Genomic DNA, 27,860 nt, shown 5'->3' with positions numbered 1-27,860 from the left:
CTCTTATTATTTATGAAATCAAATATAATCTTTATTTTATTTATACTTTAAATTATAATTGCAATAACAATTATCATTTGTTCATATTTTTATTCTATTGATTTGATCCATTACAAAGATGTAACATCCTGAAATTTAGACTTGACTGCTTATAGGTGCAAGCAAGAAGTTTTAATTAGTATGATATCTTTCTAATTTGGATAGGAACTCAAACATGAGGAATCTAAGATGTATTTGAGATAAGTGAAAGAGAAATCTTGATAGTTAAAGAATTTTTAAAAATTTACATGTGTCTAGTTATTATATATAATTGAAAATTATGATAGGTGGGAACACAAGAATTACTCCATAAAATTTTAGAGATGCCTAAGAGTATAAAGAAAAATTAAGGGAAACAAAGGCAAAGATAGTAAGGACTATATTGTAAAGATCCTTTGTTTAAATCAAGTAGCATCCTAAGCAACGGGGTGGATTAGGAAGAGTCCTGAATGTAATATATTCATTTTTATTCTTAGGGCATCAAAATAATATTATAAAAACGAGAAGTACAAAATTAGAGATGATAAATATTTATTCAAGTCCAAAGGTTAATTATTTCAAGTAATACAGATTTACCATGTACTTGAGGGAAAAAAAAAGAATAACCCAATATGAGATAAAGTTAAAAGACATATTTCCACTTACAGCTCAAAGGAGAAATAAAAATTATTAAGTCAAGAATTAGCAGAAAATCATTGGCAAAATCATGGACCAAGAAAAGAATAAGTAAATATGTAAAAAAAAAAAAAAAGAAGGACATGAAGGAGAAATTCATGAAGACGAAGTAATAGTTTAAATATTACTAAGTTCATATTTATTTGGATTATAGATATAATCAAGTTACTTTAATTTTGGTTACAAATGGCAATATATAAGATTATAAAAGAAAAACAATAACAAGAAATGTAAAGGAATGATGTGTCACTAAATCGAGTAACATGAGATCACCAACCTTATGTCTGCATTTATATATTCTTTTCCTTTTCACGTTAATCTAGCCATTCATGCAATTAGATTAGTTGGGCATTCAATCAGATTAGAAAGCTTGGCGATGTGGTTCACAATAGCAAGGATTAGGTGTTTTTTTTTATTATTAATTCCATCGCCATTTCAATTGAATGAAACATGGACAATAGGTGGCAAGCTTATTTTTAATGGTGATAATAGATTAGGTGACGTGTGAGCATGAGAAATCAAGAAGAATAGTGCCACAAAATTTAAATTCAGCTATATTTTTTCATGAAGGTGATAAATCTGGTCAATTTAATCAACCAAACAATTCAAGCGGTGAACCATTATATTAGGTGTCAACATTTTGAATTAACAATGTGAACTCTTGGATTACATGGCGATAGAAGAGATTGCTAGAGAAGAAATTATATTAGGTGGCAATCAACTGATTTAGGTGGCACGATTATAGAATTCTATGGAAAGATAATGGAAATGGTGGCAGCATTGAGAATTTACTTGAATAAACATTTAGCTTCGGTGGTGATTTACTAATACTAAAAATACCTACCACTTAACACTACAAAAGAAAAAGGTATTTAGAGACTGTCATGAATCTGTCTCTAATGACTAAAAAATCCATCTCTAATGCATTAGAGACTGATTTTGTGATGAAATCATGCCCATCTCTAAAAGTAGCGTTGCTAAATTTTTTGAGACAGATATTTGTAGGCTGTCTCTAATAGAATTGCATAAATGTTGTCTCAAACTTTAAACTAAACATTTTCAATTATAAATTAAATCTGTCTTGATAATTATTTAGAGACGCATAGATGCCATTGTAAAATAAAAAATAATGTGTATCTAAAATAGAGATGGACCTATGCCATCGCTAAATTATCATTAATCCAGTCTCTAATTTATTGATAAATCCTCTTTGAAATATATTAGAAACATATCATATTTGTCTCTATTTCTTAAAAGATTATCTCTAATTAGAGACGGATAAAAAACGTCTTTATTGTTGATAATGTTAATGAGACGATTTCAAGCGTTTCTAAATCTATCTCAATTTTTTTATGCATTTTTATTTTTTCTTTTACTTTTTGTCATATTAAAATTTGTAAAACTTTCCTGAAACTTCACAATGATAATTATAAATAAGTTACCAACAACATTTTCTATAGGTAGCAACTATAAAATAAAATGCATATGTTGTCACTAGTATCCAAAACATAATACCCACTCTTCTTCAAGACATGTTTAAACACTTTAGCTTTTCATTTTGTTGTGGTTCAGTTCGGCTAGCTAGCTGAGACATAGAAGGAGAGTGAGGGAAAGAGAAATGAAAGGAGAACCAAAAGGATAGAGCGTATAAGAAGCTTGAGCTAGGAGAAAGTGTAACACTTGCCTTGAGTGTTATCCAAAAATCACATAATTCAAACAAACTAAGTGTGGTTAAGGAGTTGATCCTCTAACCAACTTAAGAAATAAATCATTTAAAACCTTAAAAATAATTATAGGTTCTACCTATAGCGCACGGAAGCAAGTTAGACGAAAATGGAATAAAAAGATGCTGTCATGACAGTAATTTATTGCTGTCATGACAGCCCTCCAGGTCCAACTTTCAGGAGGCGGTGTTCCGTCATTCGACCTCCGATTGAAGTGATTTTAAAGCTCACACGTCACATTCAAAGGGTACTATAAGTGTACCAAATTTCAAAAAGATCCAAAGCCTACATGTCACTTTTAAAGAATACTATTAGCATACTAAATTTTGAAAAGATCCAACGGACGGATTGAATTTTGTGCAGGTTACAAAATCAACACTGTAGCTGTCATGACAGCAATTTAATGCTGTCATGACAGCACCTCCAGACCAAATTCCGGAGTGCGTCGTTTCTCCGTCCGATATCCGATCGACGTGATTCCAAAGCCCACACGAAGCTTATAAAAGGTTTTACTTGTGACCCAAATTTTAGAGAAATCCAACGGTCGGATTAAGATTTGGACACCCGGATGCAAAAGTGCAGCTTTTTGGTAAAAACCATTTTCAAAATTGTCCAAATCCCATCCTAATGGTCACAAACCTGTGAAAACACTTTGGACACGTCAAATAAGATTAAAAACACTTGATAGAACATTCAAATGATGGAAAACCCCCATACATCAAAATTTGACCACCCGGGTGCCATTTCCTAAAATGGACCCTAAACCCCCAAAATGCACAAATCATACAAGAGTGGTCACAAATCAATCCAAATACCATGTATTTATATAAATACATATGCTAAACATTTTCACTTGGCTCAGAGCTCCTTGTGGGGCCCACGCACCCACTCTTTCTATCCAAGCTGTATGTTTTCCCATAGCACACCATTTGCAATGAAACCACTTTGCATTTGCTTATAAAATCACATATATATCAAAATAAAGATCTGCTTGTAATAGAAACTTGGTCTACTAAGTAAATCCATCAAAACCACACACCATAACCAAGTTTCCTAGCCACAAGTCTGCAAACAGACAAAAATTCATACACAAGCACACAATCCACACATATTCACACACACACACATAATCATATCCTACTGGCACCCTAATCTTAAATACATTACAATATATTTGCTTAAAAGAAAGGGGTTGCAGTTCTTTACAAATCACAAGCAAACCCCTAGCTTTGCTCTTTTCCCCGTCCACCACTGGATCCTTCGCCTGGACCTAGAATATTGAAAAGAAAGGGGTGAGACAACCACAGTCTCAGTAACAGTGAAATCTATATTGATTATTACAAAGTAAGCCATAATTAAATAAATGAATAATAAATTCAACATAGTATATAATTTAGCCATTTAAAATGCATGAATGCATGACCTAGGCCGGTATGGCCTTTCATGACCAACAGAATGCCCCCTGGCACTCTTTAACTCGCAGGTAAACCTTATACCTACTTGTACCTCCACAGGCACAAAACATAATCTAAGGCATGATCTAATCCACCGAACCGCCTATGCCCCTTCGACGTGAATCCTGAGCAGTCAAAGCTAACTCCCTCCCAGAGCCAGCCCGACTTACTCTCCATGTGAGGGCTACCTTGGCCTAGGCACTCAACCTCACACTTCATATGTCGGATTCCCTCCCCCACTGAGAGGTGTCGAACACTCAATACACTAACCACTTTAGTGCACTGAGCCCACAATACGTAAGACAACACTGAGTACTGACAGTGTGCCATAGAATATCAAAAATCCACACCTTCTCATTGGTGAACTCCCACCGAGATCATGCCTTTTACTCTTGTCTACCTTTCCTGAGTATTGACCATTCAACACTCTAAAGTAGTATAATATTTATAAATCTCATTTCCATAAAAACATTGTTATTAAACAATTAGAAAACATATTTGCACTATAATCAAAGTAGTACCCCATAACCCCTTATAAAGCACATTTAATCTTTTAAAACATGTAATGCATGATAACTAGTAATATTTATTCAAAAATAGCTAAAACAAAGTAATAAGAAATATAAATTCCCCTGTTACCTCAACCCTTTGGTACTAAAAGAGTTCCCCTTGTACAAAATAGGGCTCGGCTTGTTCCTTACTTCTCAATAAGTTCCACCAACAATTTTCTACAACATATAAGTGATCCACATCACTTATCATGACAAATAGTATTAATGAAGACTATAACTTATACCACACAACTTAGGTCAATGAGTCATAATCCACCCTAATGGTCCATATATTAAACCAACCATTCACATAGTATCACTTAACCACCAAAACCATTTATTAGCCATCACTAGGCTAATTTTCAATTTATATAATTTTTTTTAATCAATTAAAAACCTTTACTTAGTGCCACCAACTTTCACCATTAGCCCTTATAATGAAAACCAAACCTTAATTTAAATCTTATTGGGCTCAAATAGCAAAATTATAACTAAATCAATAGGCTTAAACCATTGAGGAGCAAAAACCCAATTTCTCAAGGTTTATTTTGTGCCCAAAACACCTCTTTTCATCCAATTATTCACTCAAAACATTAGATCACTATATAGAAACTCAAAACATGCTCCCTAGAATCCAAAGAAACAAAAGCTTACAAGAATAAAGCCTTTGGGATCAAAATCCAAAAATTTCCTCTTCCAAAAATTGAAGAAAATCAAGAGAAAGAGAAGAGGATTGAAGTAGGGAGTTTACCTATCGTGTAGCCGAGCTCGCAACGGTCGCAAAGACTCCTAGATCCAAGCCTAACTCCCTCCCTTTCTCTTCTCTTCTTCCTCTCTCTCTCTCTCCCGTTTGTGCGTTTGCTTCCTTTCTCATTTTCTCTGCGTTTCTGCATCAGTTTGCTCCTTAAAATGCTGGTCAAAAACTTTGGGGAAAATTACAAGAAAGGGCCCAACATTTTTTATTATTGCACAAAAGCCCGGGTCAACTTTGGTAATTTTTCCCATAGTTAAAAATCAAATAAAACCAAACTTTTGCTTAGTAAAATTCGAACTCTGGGCCTCTATTAAATTATTCTAAATTTTAATTTAATTATAGATATTTTATTTTATTTTTGTTTATTTTTTTTAAATAAATTTGAGTCTTAAAATTTTTAGGATGTTACATTCTCCCCTCCTTTAAAAAGGATTTTGTCCCCAAAATCCAAGCTAATACATGAACCAAAGAGATAAACATACCTAGGGAAACAACTGTGGATATTCCTTCCTCATTTGATCCTCAGTCTCCCAGGTTGCATCTCCCGGAGCTTGCCCCTTTCCAAATCACTTTTACCAACCGGATTGTTTTATTTCTGAGTTGCTTATCCTTAGCATCCACAATACGATCTGGTTCAGTCCGGTAGGTTAAATTCTCTTGAATTTCAACCTCCTCAGGTTCTATCACATGCGACGAGTCTGGCTGGTACTTCTTCAATTGTGACACATGAAACACGTTGTGTAGACCCGCTAACTGAGGCGGTAATGCCAACTGATAAGCCACCGGCCCTACTTTCTTCAAAACCTCAAAAGGACCCATATATCGAGGAGATAACTTTTTAGCCCGAATTGAGCGTCCAACGCCTGTCAATGGGGAAACTTTGAGGAAGACATGATCCCCAATCTCAAAAGACAAGTCCTTACGACGATTATCTGCATAACTTTTCTGTCTACTCTGTGCTGTAAGAAGTTTTTGTTGGATCAATTTGATTTTCTCTGTGGTCTCATCTACCACATCCGGTCCCATCATTGTCCTCTCACTCAACTCATACCAACAAAGAGGCGATCTGCATCGTCTTCCATACAATGCTTCATAAGGAGCCATTTGAATACTGGCATGATAACTGTTATTATAAGCAAACTCTGCCAGAGGTAAATGCTTATCCCAGCTTCCCTGAAGCTCTAGGGCACATGACCTCAACATATCCTCTAATGTCTGGATCGTCCGCTCAGTTTGTCCATCCGTTTGTGGATGATAAGACGTACTAAATTTCAGATCTGTACCCATAGCCCTTTGCATAGCTTGCCATAAATTCGATGTAAACCGAGGATCACGGTCTGAAACAATATCCCTCGGTACCCCATGTAGTCGCACAATCTCCTTAATGTAGATCTCAGCATACCTATCAACCGTATAGGTGGTCTTGACCGGTAAGAAATGTGCTGACTTAGTCAAACGATCTACAATTACCCAGATAGAGTCAAAACTAGCCTGGGTCCTCGGCAAACCAGATACAAAATCCATTGAAATACTCTCCCATTTCATTTAGGAATCTCCAAAGGCTGTAATAACCCCGATGGCTTTTGGTGCTCTATTTTGACCTTCTGACAGGTCAAACACTTACTAACATACTCTGTGACATCCTTTTTCATGCCTGGCCACCACCAATGACGCTGCATGTCATGATACATCTTAGTAGCACCGGGATGAAGGGTGTAGCTACTTCGATGTGCCTCATCCAACAATTTCTTCCGAATAGACTCATTGTTAGGAATACACACCCTATCCTTGAAAACCACATACCCATCATCACTAAACCAATAGTCCATTATCTCACCATTCTCGATGTCTTGACTTATTTTTGACAAAATCGGATCTTGAAGCTGAGCATCTCGTATCTCTTTCCAAAATTCATTAGAAATAACCATAGTATTAAGACCATTCAAAGAGAACTTAGTCATACCCAAAAAAATTTCAACCAAAGATTCCATCAATCTATGCTCCCGAACCATTAAATAGGCTACATGTAAGGTCTTGCGACTAAGAGCATCTGCTACCACATTTGCTTTCCCCGGATGATACTTAAATTCAAAATTATAATCTTTAAGAAACTCCATCCAACGTCTCTGTCTCATATTCAGCTCTTTTTGATCTACCAGGTACTTGAGACTTTTATGGTCGCTCATGACCCTGAACTCTGTTCCATAAAGATAATGACGCCAGATCTTTAACGCAAAGACCACCGCAGCCAACTCGAGATCATGTGTTGGATAATTCTCCTCATGCGGTCTAAGTTGTCTAGATGCATATGCCACTGCTCTCTCATCTTGCATTAGAACACAACCAAGACCCTTATGAGAGGCATCAGTATACACATCATAGGGCTTTTGAGGATCCGAAATCACCAATACTGGAGCTGTTGTTAACCTTTCTTTCAACTCAAGAAAAGCTGTCTCGCACTTATCATCCCAGATAAATGGCCTATCCTTCCTTGTGAGTCTAGTCAAAGGCATAGAAATCTGAGAGAAACCTTTGATAAAACGCCGGTAGTAACCTGCTAATCCCAGAAAACTACGGATCTCAGTTATCGATTTTGGTCTCTCCCATTGCATGACTGCTTCAACTTTATATGGATCAACTGCAATACCATTTGCCGACACGATATGTCCCAAGAACCTAACCTCTCTCATCCAAAACTCGCACTTACTGAGCTTGGCATATAGCTTATGATCTCGCAGAAACCTTAGGACAGTCCTCAAGTGTCTGGCATGCTGCTCCTCATCTTTAGAGTAGATCAGTATATCGTCAATAAAAACTACCACAAACTGATCCAAGAAAGGTCGAAAAATGCGGTTCATATAGTCCATGAAAACCGCAGGCGCATTAGTCAGCCCGAATGGCATAACCAAAAACTCATAATGACCATATCGAGTCCTGAAAGCAGTCTTTGCCACATCCTTCTCACTAACTCTTAGCTGATGGTACCCTGAACGTAAATCAATTTTAGAGAAAATCGTGGCACCAACCAACTGATCTAAGAGATCATCGATGCGAGGCAGTGGGTACTTGTTCTTCACCGTAACCTTATTCAACTGCCTGTAATCGATACACAATCTTAAACTACCATCCTTCTTCTTCACAAATAAGACAGGAGATCCCCAAGGAGAAACACTAGGTCTAATAAATCCCTTATCTAACAGCTCCTCAAGTTGCTTCTTCAACTCAGCTAACTCTGAAGGAGCCATTCTATAGGGAGCCTTTGAAATTGGCTGAGTCCCCGGTACCAAGTCAATTGAGAATTCAACCTCACGTTCTGGAGGTAATCCTGATACATCCTCAGAAAACACCTCTGGGAACTCCCTAACAACCTCAATTTCATCCACTATACCTGTCTCAGACCCTTGGGTAGCGAGCACTACCACGTAAGCCTCACATCCTTGCTCAATCAATCTTTCAACTTGTAAAGAAGAAAGAAAACAAGAATGACCAGGGTATTCTTTGATCACCTCCGGTACTTCTACCAAAGTCACTGTCTTAGTCACACAATCTAAGACAGCACCATAAGCTGTCAACCAATCCATACCAATAATTAAATCAATCCCTTGCATAGGTAATTTGATCATATTCACCCAAGTCGATCGCCCATTAAAAGTCATCTTAGTCCTACACACCACACTGGATCGACCAACTAAACCAGAAGTAGAGGAAACTTCTATATCATGGGGCAACTGGTCAACAGGCATAGCCATTCTATCTAAGCGCTCGGCAGAAATAAAAGAATGCGTCGCACCACAATCAAACAAAGCTTCTAAATCGAGGCCACAGATAGAAACCATACCAGTGATTAGATTCGATGACTTCCTAGCCTCCTCCTGAGATACTGTATACACTCTACCAGGAATCACGTTCCTCCGGTCCGAGCTCTCATGTAAATCAGGGCAGTCACGGATCAAATGGCCTAACTTTCCACACTTGTAACAAGCAAAGCAGCGACCAAAATGAACCCTACCACATCTATTGCAAGGTGACCTCGCTGTGCTTAGAATTGGGGCTTGACTGGTCTGTGAAGAACGTGCTGGAGCGTTCCCAGAGAAACGAGAACCCCCAGATCTCATATTACCACCCCGATTACCTTGAAATCTTGAACCCCTATTTAAATTTCGATTACCAGAAGCAGAAGAAGACCCGATTCTAAAGGAACCACTAGAAGAAGAACCAGAGCTAAAACCCATTCTCTTGGATACACCACCAGTAGGAGCTAACCCAAAAGAAAATCGACCTCGTGTATCCCTACTCCGGCTACTCTCTGTGTCTCGGCCTCGACGAGCGGCAATCCTCAGACGATTGCACATCTCATCATATGTCGCCTCGCCCAACAAAGATAGCTGCTGGCGGTATTCTGGCCTCATCTTTTCTAATAACCTCTTTGCTTTCCACTTGCTATCATTAGAAGCCTTCAGATATGTTGAGAACTTAGACAGCTGATTGAATTTTCTTATAAAAGTCTCCTCGTCTAAGTCCCCCTGCTGAAATGCATGAAACTCTGCCTCTTTCTCATCTCTGAAAGCTGGCGGAAAGTGAAAATCATAAAATCTTTCTTTAAATTCATCCCAAGACATAGATCTTCCATCTGTGGGCTTAACAGAATCCCACCAATGCTTGGCTTCACCAACAAGCTGCATCGTAGCCAAGATAACCTTCTGCTCAGATGTACACCTCACAACAGTAAATAACTGCTCCATCCGATCCAACCACTCTTCAGCTTTCCCATCAAGCATACTACCATCATATGTAGTCGGATTAGAGCGAGAGAATTCCTTCCAAGGTTCAGATATGTCATTCTCTCGATTATTAACAACTGGTGCATGAGCTCCCATAGTACTAGAAGATCCCTGCCCAGCACTTAGGTCAACATGCTGATCTGGAACAGTATGACTTCTAAGATTTTGCTGTATATCCACCATAACTTCAAGCAGCCTAGCCATGACTGCATCTGTCCCCTGTGGTGGTGGTGGAGGTGGAGGCGGAGGTGGAGGCGGAGGAGGTAGAGGTGGTGGTCGTTCCTCATTCCTCGATCTACCCCTTCCCCTTCGAGCCATATTAGAACTGAAAGGTGTACGGCTACAAGCGTACGGACCTTTCTCCCCTCCTAAAGGAACAAGCCAGAGAAAGAAAAACCATATTAGTCCAGGTTAGTGGTAGAAGGGAAAGAGCATAAAAGTAATGTATTTAAGGTGCCAAGTAGGAAAAAGGAATCATAAACCTAAAACTGATACCAAATGTAACACTTGCCTTGAGTGTTATCCAAAAATCACATAATTCAAACAAACTAAGTGTGGTTAAGGAGTTGATCCTCTAACCAACTTAAGAAATAAATCATTTAAAACCTTAAAAATAATTATAGGTTCTACCTATAGCGCACGGAAGCAAGTTAGACGAAAATGGAATAAAAAGATGCTGTCATGACAGTAATTTATTGCTGTCATGACAGCCCTCCTGGGCCAACTTCCAGGAGGCGGTGTTCCGTCATTCGACCTCCGATTGAAGTGATTTTAAAGCTCACACGTCACATTCAAAGGGTACTATAAGTGTACCAAATTTCAAAAAGATCCAACGGTCGGATTAAAAATTAGACATGTTAAAAGATTGACTATTTTTGCTGTCATGACAGCTAAAAAGCTGTCATGACAGCACTTCCGGACCAACTTCCGGAGTGCACCATTTCATCATCTGACCTCCGATCGGAGTGATTCCAAAGCCCACATGTCACTTTTAAAGAATACTATTAGCATACTAAATTTTGAAAAGATCCAACGGACGGATTGAATTTTGTGCAGGTTACAAAATCAACACTGTAGCTGTCATGACAGCAATTTAATGCTGTCATGACAGCACCTCCAGACCAAATTCCGGAGTGCGTCGTTTCTCCGTCCGATATCCGATCGACGTGATTCCAAAGCCCACACGAAGCTTATAAAAGGTTTTACTTGTGACCCAAATTTTAGAGAAATCCAACGGTCGGATTAAGATTTGGACACCCGGATGCAAAAGTGCAGCTTTTTGGTAAAAACCATTTTCAAAATTGTCCAAATCCCATCCTAATGGTCACAAACCTGTGAAAACACTTTGGACACGTCAAATAAGATTAAAAACACTTGATAGAACATTCAAATGATGGAAAACCCCCATACATCAAAATTTGACCACCCGGGTGCCATTTCCTAAAATGGACCCTAAACCCCCAAAATGCACAAATCATACAAGAGTGGTCACAAATCAATCCAAATACCATGTATTTATATAAATACATATGCTAAACATTTTCACTTGGCTCAGAGCTCCTTGTGGGGCCCACGCACCCACTCTCTCTATCCAAGCTGTATGTTTTCCCATAGCACACCATTTGCAATGCAACCACTTTGCATTTGCTTATAAAATCACATATATATCAAAATAAAGATCTGCTTGTAATAGAAACTTGGCTACTAAGTAAATCCATCAAAACCACACACCATAACCAAGTTTCCTAGCCACAAGTCTGCAAACAGACAAAAATTCATACACAAGCACACAATCCACACATATTCACACACACACACATAATCATATCCTACTGGCACCCTAATCTTAAATACATTACAATATATTTGCTCAAAAGAAAGGGGTTGCAGTTCTTTACAAATCACAAGCAAACCCCTAGCTTTGCTCTTTTCCCCGTCCACCACTGGATCCTTCGCCTGGACCTAGAATATTGAAAAGAAAGGGGTGAGACAACCACAGTCTCAGTAACAGTGAAATCTATATTGATTATTACAAAGTAAGCCATAATTAAATAAATGAATAATAAATTCAACATAGTATATAATTTAGCCATTTAAAATGCATGAATGCATGACCTAGGCCGGTATGGCCTTTCATGACCAACAGAATGCCCCCTGGCACTCTTTAACTCGCAGGTAAACCTTATACCTACTTGTACCTCCACAGGCACAAAACATAATCTAAGGCATGATCTAATCCACCGAACCGCCTATGCCCCTTCGACGTGAATCCTGAGCAGTCAAAGCTAACTCCCTCCCAGAGCCAGCCCGACTTACTCTCCATGTGAGGGCTACCTTGGCCTAGGCACTCAACCTCACACTTCATATGTCGGATTCCCTCCCCCACTGAGAGGTGTCGAACACTCAATACACTAACCACTTTAGTGCACTGAGCCCACAATACGTAAGACAACACTGAGTACTGACAGTGTGCCATAGAATATCAAAAATCCACACCTTCTCATTGGTGAACTCCCACCGAGATCATGCCTTTTACTCTTGTCTACCTTTCCTGAGTATTGACCATTCAACACTCTAAAGTAGTATAATATTTATAAATCTCATTTCCATAAAAACATTGTTATTAAACAATTAGAAAACATATTTGCACTATAATCAAAGTAGTACCCCATAACCCCTTATAAAGCACATTTAATCTTTTAAAACATGTAATGCATGATAACTAGTAATATTTATTCAAAAATAGCTAAAACAAAGTAATAAGAAATATAAATTCCCCTGTTACCTCAACCCTTTGGTACTAAAAGAGTTCCCCTTGTACAAAATAGGGCTCGGCTTGTTCCTTACTTCTCAATAAGTTCCACCAACAATTTTCTACAACATATAAGTGATCCACATCACTTATCATGACAAATAGTATTAATGAAGACTATAACTTATACCACACAACTTAGGTCAATGAGTCATAATCCACCCTAATGGTCCATATATTAAACCAACCATTCACATAGTATCACTTAACCACCAAAACCATTTATTAGCCATCACTAGGCTAATTTTCAATTTATATAATTTTTTTTAATCAATTAAAAACCTTTACTTAGTGCCACCAACTTTCACCATTAGCCCTTATAATGAAAACCAAACCTTAATTTAAATCTTATTGGGCTCAAATAGCAAAATTATAACTAAATCAATAGGCTTAAACCATTGAGGAGCAAAAACCCAATTTTTCAAGGTTTATTTTGTGCCCAAAACACCTCTTTTCATCCAATTATTCACTCAAAACATTAGATCACTATATAGAAACTCAAAACATGCTCCCTAGAATCCAAAGAAACAAAAGCTTACAAGAATAAAGCCTTTGGGATCAAAATCCAAAAATTTCCTCTTCCAAAAATTGAAGAAAATCAAGAGAAAGAGAAGAGGATTGAAGTAGGGAGTTTACCTATCGTGTAGCCGAGCTCGCAACGGTCGCAAAGACTCCTAGATCCAAGCCTAACTCCCTCCCTTTCTCTTCTCTTCTTCCTCTCTCTCTCTCTCCCGTTTGTGCGTTTGCTTCCTTTCTCATTTTCTCTGCGTTTCTGCATCAGTTTGCTCCTTAAAATGCTGGTCAAAAACTTTGGGGAAAATTACAAGAAAGGGCCCAACATTTTTTATTATTGCACAAAAGCCCGGGTCAACTTTGGTAATTTTTCCCATAGTTAAAAATCAAATAAAACCAAACTTTTGCTTAGTAAAATTCGAACTCTGGGCTTCTATTAAATTATTCTAAATTTTAATTTAATTATAGATATTTTATTTTATTTTTGTTTATTTTTTTAAATAAATTTGAGTTTTAAAATTTTTAGGATGTTACAGAAAGGAAATGTTATCTCATGCTAGTATACAAAGGTAGCAAACTTATACTTCACTCTTATATGTTTTGGCTTTGTTTGAGTATGTTGACTCAATTATGCGCTTCAAATTGTTTCTGAGTGAGAAGGTTTCAAAGTTTATGTAGCCTCTAAATGTATATTTTAAGTTAAGCAAATTGGAAATTGATGTTTTGCATGCCATGCATTCCATGTTTTAGTCATAACACCCAGGTTATTTGGCATGTATGTGAGTATGTCAACTTGCTTGTGTTTAGCTATGCATATGAGTAAATATATGCTTTGCCATTGAGATTGTTATAATCTCACTCTCCAAATATACTAACCATGCTAGCTTCAAGCAAAAGCAAAGACAAAGGCAAGACAATTCATGAAGCTTGATTCTATGGAATTTGTTGTACTGAATTTTGTATGAATATTCTGACAAGTGCGTGAGGTGTAAGTATGATTATATGCTCTGTATCTATGTCCCCTAGAGTAGCTATATGTGTATGGAAATGTTGTTTCCACATTGAGCAAATCATGCATGAACATATAAGATCAAATTAATCATAACAGAGCATGAATCTATTAAGAAGTATAGTGCTATTTTGGGTCCTAAGGTTGATCTTAACAAGTCCGATGGTCATGGAACTTTTTATGACCAAACATGACATGTCAAAGTTTTATATAAATTTGGAATCATGCAGTTTTGTGCTCCATACATTAAGTTATGAATTATTCAAATTAAAAACATAATCCAAAACCATTTCACTAGAAAAATAGGACATGGGTTATTAATCTATGAAACAGTATAATTTGAACCACACAAAGTCCTATTCCATAATTTTCCATTATAGAGAACTATCTAAAATTTCCATAGAACCTTAGATCATGTTAATTGGATCCCTACAACTCAAGTTATGAAGTTTCCAATTTTGAGCATACAATCTGGATCCAGTATATAGTCCAGTTAAGACAATCCTAAATATTAAATAGCATGTATCCATTGAGAAATATAAAGTTATTTTTAATATTTTTCTGATATAGTTGCATGTATCCATTGAGAAATATAAAGTTATTTTTAATATTTTTCTGATATAGTTAAGGTCTTATAGTTTCCAAATAGTCTAAGATCACATCAATTGGAGTTCTATATCTCTAGTTATAAATTTTGTAAGATAGGACACATAAATCTAAATTCAGTATGATTGAGAACTAAGCAATTTTGAAAATTCATTATACTGTACTAACTGGAGAGGTCAAGTTGTGTGCCATATTTTTATCTAATAGAGGACACCTAGGGATTCATAATATATCCTAGATCACCAAGTTTGGATAAGTATAGTCCAAGATATGAATTTTTAAAGCTAAGGCAAGAAATCTGAAAAGTGAACAGGGGAAAACAGAGCAATTTAGCTAAACAAATAAACTGTATTAAATTGCACAGTAAAATTCAAGTTTAATATTTTTTCTATATAGAGAAATCATTTATCATTAAAAGGAGATATGAATGAGCTCAAAATGAATTTTATAGGATAAGTTATGAATTTTTTAAATTAGTTCAAAAATTCTAGAAATACCAATTTGAAGCAAATCAAGATTGAGCTTGAAATTTTAAATCCTTCTTGTCTTTATGGAACCTAGCATAGCTTCCATTGTTGAATAATAGTTCCTAATATAGGATTTTTCAAAAGATTAAGAAATGAATTGATATGCTCACCTCATCACCATACTTTGTATGGAATTTTACTTTTAATATAAGCTCATCAACATTTGGTCAAAACAAAACTCGTACATGTTGAACTAACCTAATTCCAATTTTCAAAACTCTTTCTAAGTTCGCGTGTGAATAAGCTTTCCTAATTATTATAATTTCATTCGATCATATATATTCTGATCATGCCAAAGATCATTATTAAAATAACAAAAACAATAAATCTAGAGCATTGACTTAAAAAAGAGTACATGTTGTGTTGTGCAGAGATACTAAAAACGAATCATTATAGAGAAGATATAGAGACATCATATTTACCTGTCAATCAGGCATCATATGCAGCATTAAAGGGATTAATTGTAAGCTTGCATCCTTCTTTCATCTCTAATCTTGCAAGATAATCTGCCATTTCTTTGGATGGCTTTGACACCTCCACATTTCGCAGATCAGGCAGTGACCATAGTTCCTTTGGAAGCTCAATCAATCCCCAACAATAATTTATGGACAAATTTTGAAGGCAAGGCATTGCATCTTTGCTCAAATTCCAACGTTTGTATCTCATGCCTCTCATTTTAAAGACTTTGAGATTTTGGAAATATCCACTTTCACAGTCAAGATTGCCAAAGCTACGTCCAATGTGAATATCATCACGAGCTATTTTTAAAATCTCAAGACTAGAAATGGCCCCAAGAATTTAGAGAAATATCTTCAGACTCCAACAGCAATGTTATCTTGGTCAACTTTGATGGAAAAGTTGTATCTATGCGAGGGAAATTGTAACCGTGAATCTTGAGTGTTTGTAGATTAGCCAAGGTTGGAAGGTTTTGCCAAAAAACATGTGGATTGCATATTTCTTCCCTTAACAAAATCCCCAATTTTCTAAGCTCGCACATATGGCATAGTGAGGGACCATTACTGTCTCTAAAAGAAACATAAGAAAGGATTTTCAGATTGTTTGAAGGACCATTAAGAGAGGGAATATACGAATATCTTGGAAGACAAAGACGCTTTAAACATTTCAATTTCTCTATGCTCTTTGGTAGAATCACTGAAATGCCAGCAATCTCTAAAGTTTCTAAATTCCATAGGTCAAATATTGCTTTTGGAATTCTTGATGAATATCCATGAACACAACGTAACTTTAGGTACCTAAGATGGATTAGATGCACAATTCTATTAGGAATTCTTGGTACCATATGAGTAGAGGAGATATCAAGGATTCGAACCAATTTGAAGTCCTTCAAAATGGCTTTCCAACATATGAGATCTCCTCCTCCTCCTCCAAAGAAAATCAAAGAGCGCACAGATGAATGATTAGCACCAAGGCTAGAAGTTGAGGCTTTCTGATACATAAATAATCTTCGAGGGTTGACTAAATTTGAACTTCCAGTGGCAGTAATGATGTCATAGAACTTTTGCCTTTTGCTTTCTTCTATGCAAAATGCTCGTAAAAGATCATGAATGCGACATACCTTCATGCCCCCATCAGTCCTCTTGCTTTCAACTTGAATCAAGCTTCGATCAATGAGCTCCATCAAGTAGTATTCTGCAACATCCTCTGGTAGTTTATTACCAGTTTCTTTTGGTATTAACCCCTCTGCTATCCAAAGTTCTATCAATTTCCTGACATAGATTTTGGAGTTTTTAGGATAATGACCAACATATAGAAAGCATGGTTTCAGATTTTGTGGCAAAAACTTATAACTCAATGCCAAAATATCTATGCATTTAGCTTTTTGTTGAAAATGATGCCAAATTTCATTTTCAGCAACATAGGACCAACATGCCTTAGATCTCTCCAGTTTTGCTAATATGCCAGCCAATACCACAATGGATAATGGTAATCCATCACAACTTTCAACAATTTTCTTGCCAAGATCTTCCAATTCAGGAGGACATTGTTCTCCCATAAACACCCTCTTTAATAAAAGTTCCCAGCTTTGTTCTTCATTGAGAGATGGAAGCCGATATACATACTCTTGAGATTCAGTTGTAACATGAGCTACTTGTCCTGATTGACTAGTGATCAATATTCTACTCTCGTTTTTGTCATCAGGAAAAGCATCATTTATAGCATGCCATACTTCAGGTCTCCATATGTCATCAAGAACAACAAAATATGGCTTTTTCCTTAAGCTTTCACGGATTTTTTTTCTTTAACAAATTCTCCGTACTCATATTTTGGAAATAACCATCGTCCAATTCTTTTTGGATCGCTTGCCTTAGATTTTCTATGCCTATTCCATGATAACTACTTGATCCCACTTGAGCCAAGAGAAAGAGTAATATTGCTTCAATTTTCCAATCTTCTAAAACATCAACCCATGCAAACTTATCAAAACATCTCTTGAGCTGATTATTTTGATAAATCTTTCTAGCAAGAGTGGTTTTTCCCTGCCCACCCGTACCGATGATGGAGACGACCTTACGCTCTTTATGCCCACCCCTAAGTCGCTCGATCATAGCATCTGAGTAGACATTAAAGCCAACCACATCATCTTTCTCAACATTTCTCCTACGGTCCTTCAAAACAACCTCAGTATCCATCTTTGTCTCCATCATTGACTGTACCTCCCCCTGGACATTATGAAGCAATTTTATGGTAAGTTGTTGGTTGCTTTGTATTGCTTCAGCAAGATCGTGAAGAAGCTTTGCATGACTTACGTAATTGGTCAAATCCCACCACCGTTTGATTCTTTGCCGATTAAGGTTGCAGATGTAAGTGTCGATCACATCCTCAGCTTCATGAACAGCCTCTAGGAGTTGGTCATTGTTTAGCTTTTGCTTTGAGTCCTTAAGGAGAGCATTCAATGTTTCCATCTGATTTTGAAGCAACTTGATGTTCTGCTTTACATCACTAGGCAAATTGTATTCTTGTAGAAATTGCCCAGATAATTTTTCCAACAAGAAACTGACAGCAATGTCTGCCATTTCTTATCTATAATGACAACACACTCACTCCAATGATTTTAAAGGATCAACCCGACATATACATTCTAATTCAAATGGTTTTGAACACAACGCATGCCTTCTAGTATATTTCTTTATCGATAATGAGAAACACCAGGGAACTATTAGTCTAGAGAAATGAAGTGAAAAAGGGTAGACTTTCAATCACTATTAGACTGAGACTCTTTTTCAATGAGAAACATCAGGGAATCTGCAGGGAAAGAAAAGGACTTGCCATCACTACAAGAATAAGATTCCTTTTCAATCATGGGGTTTACTTTTGCATCACTCAATCCAAGTTGTTGGCACCCGAAATCCAAACGAGATAACACATTGTGAGGGTTATCTTTGATATATATATATATATATATATATTTATTTATTTATTTATATCACAGAAATATATTAGAATAATATTATGAGATATATATGGGCAAAATACGGGCTAGCCCATATAATTGTGTGTTATGGCTAGGTTAACTTGAGAGTTAAGTGAGCATCTAAATTGGCTTTAATAAATCATGTCCGCTCTCTCTAGTATTAAAGGAAGAACTTTTTTTCTTTTGTTTTTTATCTTATTACTCACAATATCATCCTATTGGAACTAAACGTGGGAATCTCTCCTTATGGAGACCTGAACTTTAGTTCGCCACGTTGTGAGAAATTAATCTATTTTGCTAAATCCAAACCTATTGATATTAGAAAAATATTTTTATAATATTTGGTTATGTAGTTTTATCTTGGGAAAATTGGTCAAAAGGATTAGATTGGAAAACAAATTAGTCCTAAGGACCAAATTTCATTGAAGGACCATGCTAAATTGTTTATTTATTTTACAAATTCAAGTCAAACCAAAATGCCCTTGTCATAATAAAGGAATTTAAAAATGAAGACCACTCTATGCTTGGTTTCTTCTCGAGAGTTGAATAGGAGAAGATAGCAAGGGACGTTTCTAAGGGGCCATTGACAGTGGTGTGAGTTGTGAGCAAGTCATGAGCGAAGAGTTCTAAGAAAGACAACCCTATCTCTTTCACAATGCCTTAATTGGACGAGTTTCAAGGTTCTCAAGATTCTAAAGGTGGAGAAAATGGTGGCCTCAGTGAAACACATTGGTGGCAAAAATGAGTATTGCTTTGCTTGCCCAATTAGAGAGGTATGTTACATGAATGATTTCTATTGGTTTCCCAATTTGATGCATAATATCTTTATGATCACTCACTTCTACTTGATTAAAAGAAAATGTTCTCAAACAAGACCATGTAGCTTGCAATTACTATTTGTGTGGGAGGATGCCTTGTTCAATAGGTTAGTTAGTTATGCTTGTATTCTTCTATCTAACTCTAAACTTAAAACTCCCCCCACCCAAGCCTTTTTTCTATTGTAAGTATAATCTACTTAATTTTTCTAATGAGTTCAAGCCATCTTTCATTTGGATTTATTTTGCCATCTTTTAATGCTATCATCATTCCTACACAAGAAGTTAATCATATTGGTTTTTCTTATGAATGTAATCAGCTTGTAATTAGCAAACTTGATGAATTGTGACACTTTCAACTAGTTGCCTTTGTGAGGATTTTAGAAATGCTGTTAGTACTAATGTATTACTTACTAGTGAAAGAAAGCCACTAATGTCCTAAGCATAAAGGCAAAAGTAGATTGTATTGTTCACATGTAAAGAAAACCAAATTATAGAGGGTACTTTTGATCCGTTGAAAATTTGACCAGTTGAGTATAAAGACTTTTTTGAGAGCTAACCAATTCTTAATCTTCCTTAACTGAAGTGCAAAATTTTTCTCTAAATGACCTTTCTCTTAAAGAGCACAATCAGTATTACTAGAAGGAGAAGCTAATACTTTATGGCATCTATAACAACTTTGTGAAGACCAAGCCTTTGCTTGAAGCATCTTAGCAATATTGTAAATCCCTTTGAAAGGAGGACTCTTGACTCAAAGAGATGCTTCAAGGAGTAGAATCCCAACAAACCTCTTGTAAGATGGAGACTCATTAGACAAAATTGGGTGCTCCATCTCCATAACCCCTACTATCTCCATAACTTTTATATCTATAAATTATAATGAGTGTTTTTAACTTCCATAAGCTCTCAATAAGTACTGTTAAGCACTTTCAAATCTTGTAACCCCCCTTATTTAGGATTAAGTTCTTTGATAAACTCTCCATTAGCATTAATTTCTTGTCTAATTGAGACTAGTATAAATAGCCTTCATTTCATTGTATTTGGATCATGAAAAAATAATACAATTTTTTTTATTAAAGTAAGAGTGTTCTCTCTATCTCCCTTGGCTCCTGAGCCAGTTTGGTATCAAAGTAGGGTCTTAAGTCTAATGGGGAGTGACTAAGAGACGAGGAGATATGAGTTTGGCTTGGAAAAGTGAGGTTATAAAGGTTAGTTTGCCATTGCCACTATTAAATAACTGCTTTTAGTCAGTTTCAAGTGAAACACATGTTATCATCATGCTCAGAAGGTCCAAAAACCTAGGACTAGAGATTATCCACAAATGTCTGATAGATGTTGAAGATGATCATGTCAACAACTTGTCAGCTTGACGTGTCGAATCGGTGACACATCAGCCTATCTAAAGAAAGTAAAGTTTCTTGGTATTTATGGAGTCTTTATGATTCAGAGTTATTCATTAATCTCTATATTTTGGTGATGATGTTGAACTTGACTCGAGGGTGAGTCATGTCCAACCCAGAGAGAATGAGATAAAATTAGGTGCTCCATCTCCATAACCCTTACTATCTCCATAACTTTCATATCCATAAATTATAATCAGTGTTTGTAACTTCCATAAGCTCTCAATAAGTGCTAGTAGGTACTTTTAAATCTCGTAACCCCCTCCATTTAGGATTAAGTTCTTCTGTAACTTCTCCATTAGCATTAATTTCTTGTCTAATTGAGACTAGTATAAATAGCCTTTATTCCATTGTATTTGGATCACAAAAGAATAATACAATTTTTTATTAAAGTGAGAGTATTCTCTCTTTTTCCCTTGGCTCTTGAGCCAACTTATGTTGGTGAGATCAATGCAAGGTGATGGAGGTTGAAGTATGCTTAAAGATTGCAACAGAACAAGTAGGCACTATAAGAACACTAGTTAAGAGATAAAAGTGAAGCAACTTGCAACAAAGACAGCTCTAAAAAAGTCCAAACTTGAATTACAGAGATAGCATTTAATATCTTAATATTTGTACAAGAAGAAAAAAAAAACCTTAATTGATATGATTAACAGAAATTAGAAAATGCTAGTTGATGTATAAAAATAGTGTTCTATATAGCAATGTATAACTTGGCCTTAGTGTTTGCCATTAAATATATATAGTTTAAGTTGTATTTTACTTTTTTTTACAGTGTCAATTAATTTTGCTTCCTTAAGAAGCTATTCTTTGTAACAGCAGTAGCTTGCTGCATAAAAATGGTGGCCCAGTCTTTTTTTACAGAATTGTAACATTATTGGAATCCTAATCCTTATAACTACACTAGAAGTTCATCTTTTTCTTAGTTCGTACTTTGCACATTGACATACCAAAACTAATGAAATTATTATTATTCTTTCTTTTATATTTTAGTTGTTCATAGTAATATGTAAAATTGAAAATTCAATTGTCTTTCATGTAAAATTGTTGAATCCTCACATTTCATTGCAACAATTATATGTAATATGTTGTGAATTACATATAAATAAAATACACTAGGAGAACCCACTATGAGTGTCCTTATAATTATACGAAAAAAACAAGTAATTCCATATAAATCAAGAAGGGAAAAACTTCATAAGGATGGCTAATAATCAATTTACATGTAATCCACTGAGGATGGTTGAGGATCAATTTACATGTAATCCTTAGGAGATTACATGTAAACCTATTAAACAAAAAGGAAGGCCCTGTCAGTAGCCAAGAATCATATGAAAATGACCATGGATTACATGTAAATCAATAATGGGGAAAAATTGTGAGCATAACTAACAATTTACATGTAATCTCTACTAAATTACATGTAAACCTATCACACAAAAAGGCAACCCTTGTCAGTTTCCAAGAATTACATGAAAATGACTACGGATTACATGTAAAACTTATTAGTATAACACAAGGCAAAACCTTTGCACTCAATCCATAAGCCTTGCACCCTAATCGAGAAGCCTTGTACCCTAAGCCAGAAGGCTTGTACCAAGAGCAAACTTACATGAAAATGCATTATGTTTACATGTAAATGAATATTAGCAGCACACTACATATGGCCCTTGCACTCGAAACTAGAACCCTTGCACCCTAAGTCATAAGGCTTGCACTTGACCCAAATCCTTTGTACCCCAACTAGAAGGTTTGCACTAAGAGCAGAATTACATGAAAATGCCTTATGTTTAAATGTAAATTAATGTTGGTAGCATGCTACACATGGCCCTTGTACCCGAAGCCAAAAGGCTTGGACTCTAAGCTAGAATCCTTTCACCCTAAGCTAAAACCTTACACTCAAAGCCAAAAACCCTTGCAATCCAAGCTAGAAGGCATGCACTGATAGAAAATCACATCAAAACACCTTAAGTTTACATGTAAATCAAACTTGCCATCCTACTACGCATAACACTTACACCCGAAGCCAGAAAGCTTGCGCCCTAAGATAAATTTATTACTTTATTCATTTAATAATTCATTATCTAACCTAAATGCCCCTAAAATATGGTAGAAAAAATGTAATAAATGAAGGAATAGGATGTGAATGTTTTTGACTGTTGGATATCAACATTTTGAGCATGCTCGAGAATGGTGGTTTGATATCCATCTTCAACCGAGAATAGTGGATGAACTTATCATCAACCATGTATTTCTTTCTTATTTTGAGGATGCTAAATAATGTTTTATTTATGGAATTGATGCTTGGCTTGACCACAATTACATAACACTGATGGATCTTTGTTAATGCATTTGAAAGTGGGGGAGCATTTGTTCAATGCAAATGTGGTTCTACTGACTCTTCGTTCATCCTACAACATCCATCTAGCTTTAAGTATTCTCAAGGTACTATCTCTGACCTATAAAACAGGGCTTCCTTTGAAGGTTGATTCTTTAAAATTATAAGACATATTTACAAGAGAAATTGTTGAAGCATCAATAGAGTGGTTTTGAGATAGTATAATGGTGTTGTGATGCTATTTTTTTATTGTAAGCTTCACTACCTAACTACCAAACATGACCTATAGCACACGCACCAAACTTAGAAATCACATGACATTAGTTCTTCACTCCATTAGTTTTAATGCATTTCTCTCATATGTGAAGCTTGTAGTTCTTGTTTTTCATTATCTTACAGAGTAATATGATTAATGTGCAAAAGAGTGAGATATGTTACTTCTTTCACATGGGTGGGACCATTATGATAGCTTCTGAATGATTCTTATATGATAGTGAGATAGCATGTGAAAGAATGGTAAGAGAAGGAACCATAATTTTGAGTTAAGGGGCATCATATCTTCATGCCTAGGTATTGAATTAGAAGGATGTATCATTAAGTTTACACTGATAGACTTAGACAAGCAGACTTTAGTAGATGTAGAAGATGATAAGGCTGTAAGGCAAGTAGTGAAGTTTAATCATAAATGTGCACACTTGTACATCCTACAAGAAGCATGTGAATTTAGACACGAAGGTCACCCACAATCAATAGCAATTTCATGAGGGTGAGCTACAATAATTATTAAAAAGTATTTTTTACTTTCCAAGAAATGATACTTACATGATTATTGATTGTGGTGCAAGTTAGAACCATGCCTTGGGATATCATAAGTACTGTTACAAATAATTATTAGATCTTCATCAATAACTTTATCACAATAGTTCCCATTCGTACCTCAAAGTGCCCTTGCACCCATTCTTAATCTTAGTTCTGAGAAGTGGAAGGACTTGTTAACAGGTTTAAATTAAAGGTTTGAACATGCTATTAAAGTAAGAGAAGAACTCTTCAAGTATAGTATAGCTCACAATTTTGCACATGAGTTTAAGAGGAATGCTGCTAGCAAAGTTATAACAAATTATAAGGTCGATTGTTGTCCTAGAAGATCACTGTTTATGAGGTGGGGGAAGAAGGGTTAAATTTTATAAGAGTGAAAACTTTCATTAGAGAACACAACCACTCTTCTCAAGATAATTTAATTGTTATGAGGTCATTTCAATCAACCTTGGCTTCTAGTGCTATTAGTGAGGGTTGAATATTGTGTTGGCAAGTCTCCTGATGAGATTAACTCAAGTTGCGTAGGGAATGTAATGTGTCTTTAAACTATAATCAAGCATGGATGGGCAAAGAGAAAGCTTTAGCAGACATGGAAGGACGGCCTAACCAATCATACATGTTAATTCCTTAGCATTGTGACAGATTAGTAGAGGCAGTTCAAAAAATAATGGGACATGGGTATTGACCACAAGTTTCATAGCGTCTTCATTAGTTATAGGTATTGTATAGAGGGTTTTGTTGGAGGATGTCAGCTTGTCATGTACATTGATGGAGCTTTCCTTAGTGGACCTTACCATGGAATAAAGTTATTAGCATCAGCTCATGATGCTGATAATAACTTGTACCCTATTTATTTTGCCATTGTATTTGGTAAGACAAATAAGAGTGTCTTTAGTTCATGTGTTTCTTGAAGGAGATTTTAGGATGCCTTACAATTGTCATAGTTTCTGATAGACACAACGCAATCATCCATACAGTTCAATCTGTGTTTAGGAATGAGAGGTATATGTTCTGCTATTAGCATATAAAAGAGAACTTTAGTTTATAATATTCAAAGATGTATAGAGGTTCAAATGTGAATACTAGAATTAGGAAAGACTATACATTGAAGATGTTGGACGAGATTGCATATGCTAAGGTTGAGGAAGATTTCTAAAGAGCCATGAAAAATATGCAAGCTTACAATCCTCCACTAGTAAGGTAGGTTGAAGAATAAGTAGACATTAATAGGTAGGTAATATCATGATGCCCCCTATAAGAGATAGGACAATATAATGTCAAATCTGGCCAAGTCATATAATGTATGGCTTGTGATTGAGAGGAAACATCAAGTATTTATATTAATAAAGGAGTATTGAGAGAAGCTTGCTAATAAGTTGTTTGCTACGCATGATGCAATAGCTGTATGGTGTAATGGAGTGAAACCAAACATTAAAGCTAAGTTTAAGGTAAATGTAGGCAAATTTGAGTCCCCATGTTATGTAAACATGTTTGAGGCATACATCTCCATCAACCTAGTATTTTTTCACAAAATTTCTCAATGCTACCCTAAATCCACTCATGTTTAGATCAACCTAACAATGTGCAAACATAGTCAATTGAATACATGTGCCTTGCATTTCTACCTTTCTAACATGGTGTTTTTCATAAATCATCATAATGCTTAACTCAGTACACTCATGAACACATTGTGCAAGGACTATAATAAGGTTAAATTGAAATAGGGTTTCATAATAATAAATTATAAAGGCAAAAAAACCTAATCCAAATGCATCTAAACAATTTAAACATGACGAAGTAAAAGATCTTACCTAGTATGACCAAAAAGAAAGATGATAGACAAGAGTCTCGCATTGGTTGATTTCCTAGAGAATGATGATTAAAATGCTAGAAAAATTTTGCACCAACTTGATGGGTTAAATCGTTAGTGCATAGGTTCAAGCTTTCTAGCATAGGTGTAAGCCTTCTAGTTAGGGTGTAAGGGTTCTGGCTTGGGTGCAAGCCTTCTAACTTCAAATACTAGCGTTCTAACTAAGGGTGCAAGCCATCTAGCTTATGGTGTATGTGTTCAATTTTTTATGATCACAACATAGATTTACATGCAAAGTTAAGGCATTTACATGAAATTATGGCATAGGTGCAAGCCTTCTGGCTTGAGTACAAGCATTCTAGCTAAGGGTGTAAATCATTTGGCTTGAGTATATGTGTTCTATGTTGTGTGATCACAACATAGATTTACATGTAAAGCTAATGCATTTACATGTAATTATGGTGTGGGTGCAAGACTTCTGGTAGGGTGCAAGGTTTTTGGCTTGGGTGCAAATCTTTTGGCTTTGGGTGTAAGCCTTCTGCCTAAAGGTACAAGCCATTTAACTTGAGGTGCATGTGTTCTGTGTTATGTGATCTTAATATTAATTTACATGTAAACTTAAAGTATTTTCATGTAATTATGCTATTAGTATAACACTTTTGGCTTAAGGTGTAATGGTTCTGGTTTGCATGTAAGCCATGTAGCTTAGGTGTAAGGGTTCTAGTTTAAGGTGCAAGGGTTTTGGCTCTAGTACAAGCCATCTGGCTTAGGGTATAAGCCTTCTAGCTTTAGTGCAAGCCTTATACCTTTGGGTGCAAGCCATCTCGCTTAGAGTGCAAGCCTTTTAGCTTCAAGTATAAACCTTCTAGCATAGGTGTAAGGGTTCTCCTGTGGTTGATTTACATGTAATCAAAGGTTGTTTTCATGTAATTTTAGGGCATCAACATCCATGTCCCCTCCGTGTCATCAATTTACATGTTATCCTTATCTATTTTTATGTAATTCTGGGACATTTCTAAGGGGTGCTCTCTATACGTTTCCTTTACATGTATCCTACTAGGGATTAAATGTAAATTGCTCACCAGTTACGTTCACGCATTTTATCCCATAATGATTTACATGTAAAATGTGGTGGATTTCATGCAATTTTGGGACACTATTAGAGGGTGTTCTCTATGCGTTTCATTTACATATAATTCGTTAGGAATTACATGTAAATTGCTCACAAGCTATGCTTGCGTATTTTATTCCCATTGTGATTTACATGTAAAAATGTGATGGTTTTCATATAATTTTAGGACATTATCGGGGGTGCTCTTTATATGTTTCATTTACATGTAATTCGCTAAGGATTATGTGTAAATTGCTCACCAGACATGTTCATACATGTTATCCCCATAGTAATTTACATGTAAAATGTGGTTGTTTTCATGTAATTTTGGGACATTGTCAAGGGGTACTCTCTATGCGTTTCATTTACATGCAAAACACTAAGGATTACATGTACATTGTTCACCAGCCATGCTTGTGCATCTATCCTCATAGTAATTGTAAAATGTGGTGGTTTTCATATAATTTTAGGATACTGCTGGGGGTGCTCTCTGTGCGTTCATTTACATGTAATCTGCTAAGGATAATGTGTAAATTGCTCACTAAGCATGCTCGCTCATGTTATCCCCATAGTAATTTACAGGTAAAATGTGGCTGTTTTTATGTAATTTTAGGACATTATCAGGGGTGCTCTCTATGTGTTTCATTTACATGTAAAACATTAGGTATTACATATAAATTGTTCACTAATCA

The 27,860-nt window shown here is 35.9% G+C and overlaps 3 protein-coding genes across 3 annotated transcripts; all 3 read right to left on the bottom strand.

Annotated features, from left to right (window-relative positions):
- Positions 1-6,468: 6,468 nt before the first annotated feature.
- On the bottom strand, positions 6,469-16,179 carry LOC129302668 (uncharacterized). The gene is made up of 4 exons (XM_054941574.1): positions 15,868-16,179; positions 13,427-13,661; positions 6,837-10,346; positions 6,469-6,488 (listed from the first exon to the last, which is right to left on the bottom strand). Exons 2-4 carry the CDS (start codon positions 13,566-13,568, stop codon positions 6,469-6,471), a joined length of 3,672 nt encoding a protein of 1,223 aa, XP_054797549.1. The 5' UTR covers positions 13,569-13,661; positions 15,868-16,179.
- Positions 16,180-16,223: 44 nt separating this feature from the next.
- On the bottom strand, positions 16,224-17,459 carry LOC129302667 (toMV susceptible protein tm-2-like). Its single transcript, XM_054941573.1, has one exon. The coding sequence runs from the start codon at positions 17,457-17,459 to the stop codon at positions 16,224-16,226; it is 1,236 nt and encodes a 411-aa protein (XP_054797548.1).
- Positions 17,460-17,594: 135 nt separating this feature from the next.
- LOC129302666 (putative disease resistance protein At1g58400) lies at positions 17,595-18,480 on the bottom strand. The gene is made up of 2 exons (XM_054941572.1): positions 18,214-18,480; positions 17,595-18,126 (listed from the first exon to the last, which is right to left on the bottom strand). The coding sequence occupies exons 1-2, from the start codon at positions 18,478-18,480 to the stop codon at positions 17,689-17,691; spliced, it is 705 nt and encodes a 234-aa protein (XP_054797547.1). The 3' UTR covers positions 17,595-17,688.
- Between the last annotated feature and the right edge of the window lie 9,380 nt (positions 18,481-27,860).

The sequence above is a fragment of the Prosopis cineraria genome, unplaced genomic scaffold (genome assembly GCF_029017545.1).
Source record: "Prosopis cineraria cultivar Desert tree isolate PC_DT_omini unplaced genomic scaffold, ASM2901754v1 PC2, whole genome shotgun sequence".
Classification (NCBI taxonomy): Eukaryota; Viridiplantae; Streptophyta; class Magnoliopsida; order Fabales; family Fabaceae; genus Prosopis; species Prosopis cineraria.
The sequence above is the reverse complement of the archived record's forward strand: the minus strand, read 5'-3'. Positions and strand labels throughout refer to the sequence as shown.

What these genes read in the sequence shown, in the direction of transcription:
- LOC129302668 (XM_054941574.1), bottom strand. Translation starts at nt 13,568, where the DNA reads ATGCAGAAACGCAGAGAAAATGAGAAAGGAAGCAAACGCACAAACGGG. An exon ending in CGAGCTCGGCTACACGATAG is followed by an intron (nt 10,347 to 13,426) that starts GTAAACTCCCTA and finishes TTGTTCCTTTAG; the next exon opens with GAGGGGAGAAAGGTCCGTAC. An exon ending in GCCAGGCATGAAAAAGGATG is followed by an intron (nt 6,489 to 6,836) that starts TCACAGAGTATG and finishes AGCTATGCAAAG; the next exon opens with GGCTATGGGTACAGATCTGA.
- LOC129302667 (XM_054941573.1), bottom strand. Translation starts at nt 17,459, where the DNA reads ATGGGAGAACAATGTCCTCCTGAATTGGAAGATCTTGGCAAGAAAATT.
- LOC129302666 (XM_054941572.1), bottom strand. Translation starts at nt 18,480, where the DNA reads ATGGCAGACATTGCTGTCAGTTTCTTGTTGGAAAAATTATCTGGGCAA. An exon ending in GGTGGGATTTGACCAATTAC is followed by an intron (nt 18,127 to 18,213) that starts GTAAGTCATGCA and finishes CATAATGTCCAG; the next exon opens with GGGGAGGTACAGTCAATGAT.